Source organism: Gracilinanus agilis, chromosome 3 (genome assembly GCF_016433145.1).
Source record: "Gracilinanus agilis isolate LMUSP501 chromosome 3, AgileGrace, whole genome shotgun sequence".
Classification (NCBI taxonomy): domain Eukaryota; kingdom Metazoa; phylum Chordata; class Mammalia; order Didelphimorphia; family Didelphidae; genus Gracilinanus; species Gracilinanus agilis.
Window position 1 is genome coordinate 274,846,431 of NC_058132.1, and position 4,373 is coordinate 274,850,803.

General features: G+C 44.8%; 1 protein-coding gene across 1 annotated transcript; it reads left to right on the top strand.

The window, feature by feature from the left end:
- The first annotated feature begins 927 nt into the window (after positions 1-927).
- Positions 928-1,257, top strand: RPRM (reprimo, TP53 dependent G2 arrest mediator homolog). Its single transcript, XM_044666586.1, has one exon. The coding sequence runs from the start codon at positions 928-930 to the stop codon at positions 1,255-1,257; it is 330 nt and encodes a 109-aa protein (XP_044522521.1).
- The last annotated feature ends 3,116 nt before the right edge of the window (positions 1,258-4,373 follow it).

Sequence of the window (4,373 nt, forward strand, 5' to 3'; positions counted from 1 at the left end):
CTTAAGAAGTGGTAGGTTAATAGGAAACTAGTTGACTCACCTACTTCCTCTGCCCCACCCCAGCAAAGTAGTAATCCTTCATTTTTCTAAAAACAAACACTAACAACAAAACTGTATCCCTCCCCACCAAATCCTATCTGACAAACCCGGTTTTGTTTGCTTAAGGACCTCTGTTTAACCCCTGCTCAATTAAAATTCTTTTCTGGTCCCGGGAGAATTTATGCTGGGTGAGAAGGGAAACATAGATCAGGAAGATCTCTGTAGAAAAAGGGACCATCTGGCACCTGCAATATATTTCCACCTTTATTCCCCACTAGGGGTTAGAGGGGCTCAGAGACAAAGGACACAAAGAGTGCATATGACCCAGTTCCTCTGGAAGTTCTAGCTGGTTGTAGCTCTCTCTCAAAAAAAAAAAATCTCACCAGTCATCCATCAAGCAAAAAGTGTGCAGTGACCCCTTTCTGGCCTACAGAGTTGAAAAGCAGGGACAGTGGAAGAGACAAGCCCGCTCACCCTTGGTGCTTCCCTAACAATTCAAATTAAGCTCGTGCAGAGACCAGCCCCGAACAGGAGGGGTCGCTCTTCCCTCGGAGCAGCCACCCCTTAGCTGCCAACACCTCCCACGGTCAGTGTTTTCCCATCCCAGTCAACTTATAACAGACCCTGGGTGAGCAGGAGGGGAGAGAGCAGAGTCTTGGCAGAAGCTGCTGGTGGAAGGAAGCTGCGGCTGTTGATAGCACTATAGAGGCTCCTGGAAACTCCCAGAATCCAGGGACCGCTGTGAATTGCAAAAGGACGGAAGAAAGGACAGTTGAACGCTCGAAGAGTCCAAATCGGAGCACCACCCCCGGGGACACCTGTTCCTCTCCCTCCACCCCACTCTCCACCCCCTCCGACCCTGCGCCACCCGGCGCGCCCGGGCGCGCAATGAATCCAGTGCTGGGCAACCAGACGGAAGCGGCCGGGCTCTTCTTGGCCAACAGCAGCGACTCCCTGGAGCGGGTCCTGCGCTGCTGCACCCAAGCGTCCGTAGTGACGGACGATGGCTTCGGGGAGAGCGGGCAGGACGAACGGAGCCTGTACATTATGCGGGTGGTACAGATAGCGGTGATGTGCGTCCTATCGCTTACCGTTGTCTTTGGAATCTTCTTTCTCGGCTGCAATCTGCTCATCAAGTCCGAGGGGATGATTAACTTCCTGGTGAAGGATAGGCGACCATCCAAAGAGGTGGAGGCAGTGGTTGTGGGACCTTACTGACCTTCCCTTCCTTCACTACATCTCGTTCCCCCAGTCCTGCCCACCTTGCCAAATCCAACTGCGCCTCTCAACCACCTGAGATCTGGCGAAAGAAACTTATCCGAGTGATAGCCTCCTAATGATTCTTCGGCGGCTGCTTCGGTATCCGTCTCTTCTACCTAATGGATGAAGTGACTTCTTAAGTCTCGCTCGGTTCTTTGAAAGCCTCCCATCCCAGGGAGAGAGCTCACCAGTCTCTGTGCACTTCTGGGACAGTCCAGCAAAAAGTAATGAAAGAAAGGGGTGGGGTGGATGGCGGAGAGCAATGGGCAATAACTTTCTAGTTGCTGGGAGGCGTCCCATCGCCTGAGATCGGGAGAGATCGCGGTGGTGGGAGAGAGATACGCATCTCCGCTTGCATGTGGGATCGGGATCTCGGGGAAAGTGGCGAAGGTGGGAAGGGATAGCCGAATTCCACCCGGCAAAGAACGACTAGTCACTGCCTGGCCTGGAGCCGCGCTTCCGAAAATGTGACCTATGTATATACAATGCGACAGACTTCACAACAACGACATGCAAACTAAGCAAAACAAACAAAAAACATTCCCAATTACAGTCCCCGCTCCACTGGAGGGGACAATCGGTAACTACATTTTGATTGTAGCGCACTGTTTTAAGGGATATTTTGCTTAAGAAATAATTAATATAAAATATTTGATAAGTCATTTTCCAACCCTTTTTGTTTGGTTGTGGGTTTGGAATTTTGTTGTCTTGGGGGAGAGGGGATAATGGGGGGAGGGAGTTCTGGATGGAGGAGAAAGGAAGGGGACCGAAGTGGAGGGGAGGGGGGAAAAATACCGGCGAATGTGAATGTTGTGAATTGTCTTTCTACTGTCGCTTTTCCTATACCCACCGTAGTGTACAGGGGCTGGCCTGGAGCTGGCCCATGGAGTCCGGGGAAGCAGAAACGGTAGCATGTGAGAGAGTATTGCACGGGTTTACGCAGCAAAGTGCTTTGATCTGTGGCACAATTTTGATTTTTTTCCCCTTTATTTAAATTTTCTGTAATAAATGCATATTCAAAAAAATGTTCCCTCTACTGACCTGGTGGTCTTTCCGCGAATAAGGAAAAGAAGGGTGAGGGAGAGGGGTGCGTTGGTGAAGAGGGAGTGGGGTACAATGGAGTGGGGTTGGGGAACTTAAGGTTAAGAAACACAGGTCCGGGGTTTAGGCAAGTGGATGTGGGAAAGGACTGAAAACAGTAAAGCAATATGACATTGTTAAGAATGCCCCAAATCCTTGAAAACACTAACATAGCAATCTGAAGGCAGCATCCTTTTGTTTTCTATTAAATCATTATCATCGTTGTTGTTATTTAATATTTCATTTAGGCTCTGTGGGCTGAGTCAGACAGGGCTTCAAGAAAACCCCCTTGGGAGGGTCATACTTCCCTACATTACTCCAGTGGGAAAACAGGGCTAAGAAGCTAATGAAAGGAAGAGAGGACTTAACTTGTCTTCTGGGAAGGTGATTTTACCTCAACTAACGTCACTAAAAAGGTTTTATAGTAGGTGATGGGATTTTTTGTTTGTTTGTTTGCTGGTTGGTTTATAAAAAGGAAAAAAATAACTGGACTATATTTTTCTCTGCTGTTACAAAACTATTGATATTAATTCTTATGATGCCTCTTGGACTCATATTCACTATTTCTCTTTTTCTTTATAGAGAAGGTCAATGTGAAATTTGGGGAGACACACACAAACAAAGAGATGCACAGATACACAAAGTCACACACAGGGACAGAGACACACATTTAAATTATATACCTGTAATTTGATAAAATTGGACCTCCTTCCCAGCAAATAGTAGCTAAAGGAGTTAGCCAAGGTCCTGAATACCAAGGTAGGCATGGAATTTATGCATCAAAAGCAAGGAAAGGAGAAGAGAGGGGAAAAAAATGTAGCTACAGGTTGTCAGCCCCATGACAAGCCATAGTTGGTTCTGGGCATTTGGCCCAGTTTTGATGACTAGCAACAGGAAACTGACTTCTGAAAGCACAATGCAAACAGGAACCATTTACTGAAGCTTAAGCTTTACAATTTGTGCTGTTAATCCTTAAAAATGGGGCAGGGTCCTGGAATACTACAAGAAGCAAGAGGATCTGCTATTAATTCCACAGGATTAAAGAACAGTATAAATTATTTCAGTGAAGAGATTTTAGGAGTGACACTGATTTCTGAAAATGTTTTTTCCCTTATTCTAAAAGAACAGCTGCTATAAACAATACCACTCACCCTAGCTATCAAGTGCTAGGCAGTGACCTCTCCAGCTGCCAAGTGTCCCTATTACCCCTGTAACAAATCTTGTCTTTAAGCTCAAGATGGCTACTTTTAATGTTAATGCAAAATTTGGCTAGAGAAATAAAAGTTTATTGGCTTCCCTGAGGTTCTAGCAATTCAAATACAAAGAGCACATTTTTTAAAATCTATTTTTTACTTCATTTAGCAATGGTGGGGCAGGGGAAAATATGACACTCCTGGAAGGGAAATAGCATACAATTTGATTAACAGAAGGAAGTTGCTATGGTATGATATAGTGGCAAAAGTATTGGTCTTGCAATCAAATTTTGGTCTAATTTTGGTTCTGTTACCTTGAGCAAAACATTTTGTTTCTCTGGCCTATTCTATCTTTAAAATAAGATGCTAGGACTAGATGACCTCTTAATTCTCTTGTTGCCTTAGCATTCAAGGACTAAAGATTTACCCAATCAGCATCTCACTAAGGAAGACAAGTCTATTACTCCATTGGTTCCAATGGTAGAAAGACATACATTTAGCTGGGTCTTTTGAGATTAAAGATAGGAACCATAGTTTTAGAGCCATAAAGAACCACTAGGCCATCAAGTAAAATTCCCTAATTTTATAGTTGAAGAAATTGAAACTCAAAAAGATTAAGTGACTTCTCTAGGATGATAAAGATACTAAATTTCTGAGGCAGGATTTAAGCCCTGTTCCTACTGATTCCAAGTTCAGGACCTATCCACTATGCTATTCTATCAGCCAAATGAGACATTTCTGTGTATGCATTTTCCGCTATTTTCACTGGACCAGTCAAAAACTAGTCATTTAGAAATAAAC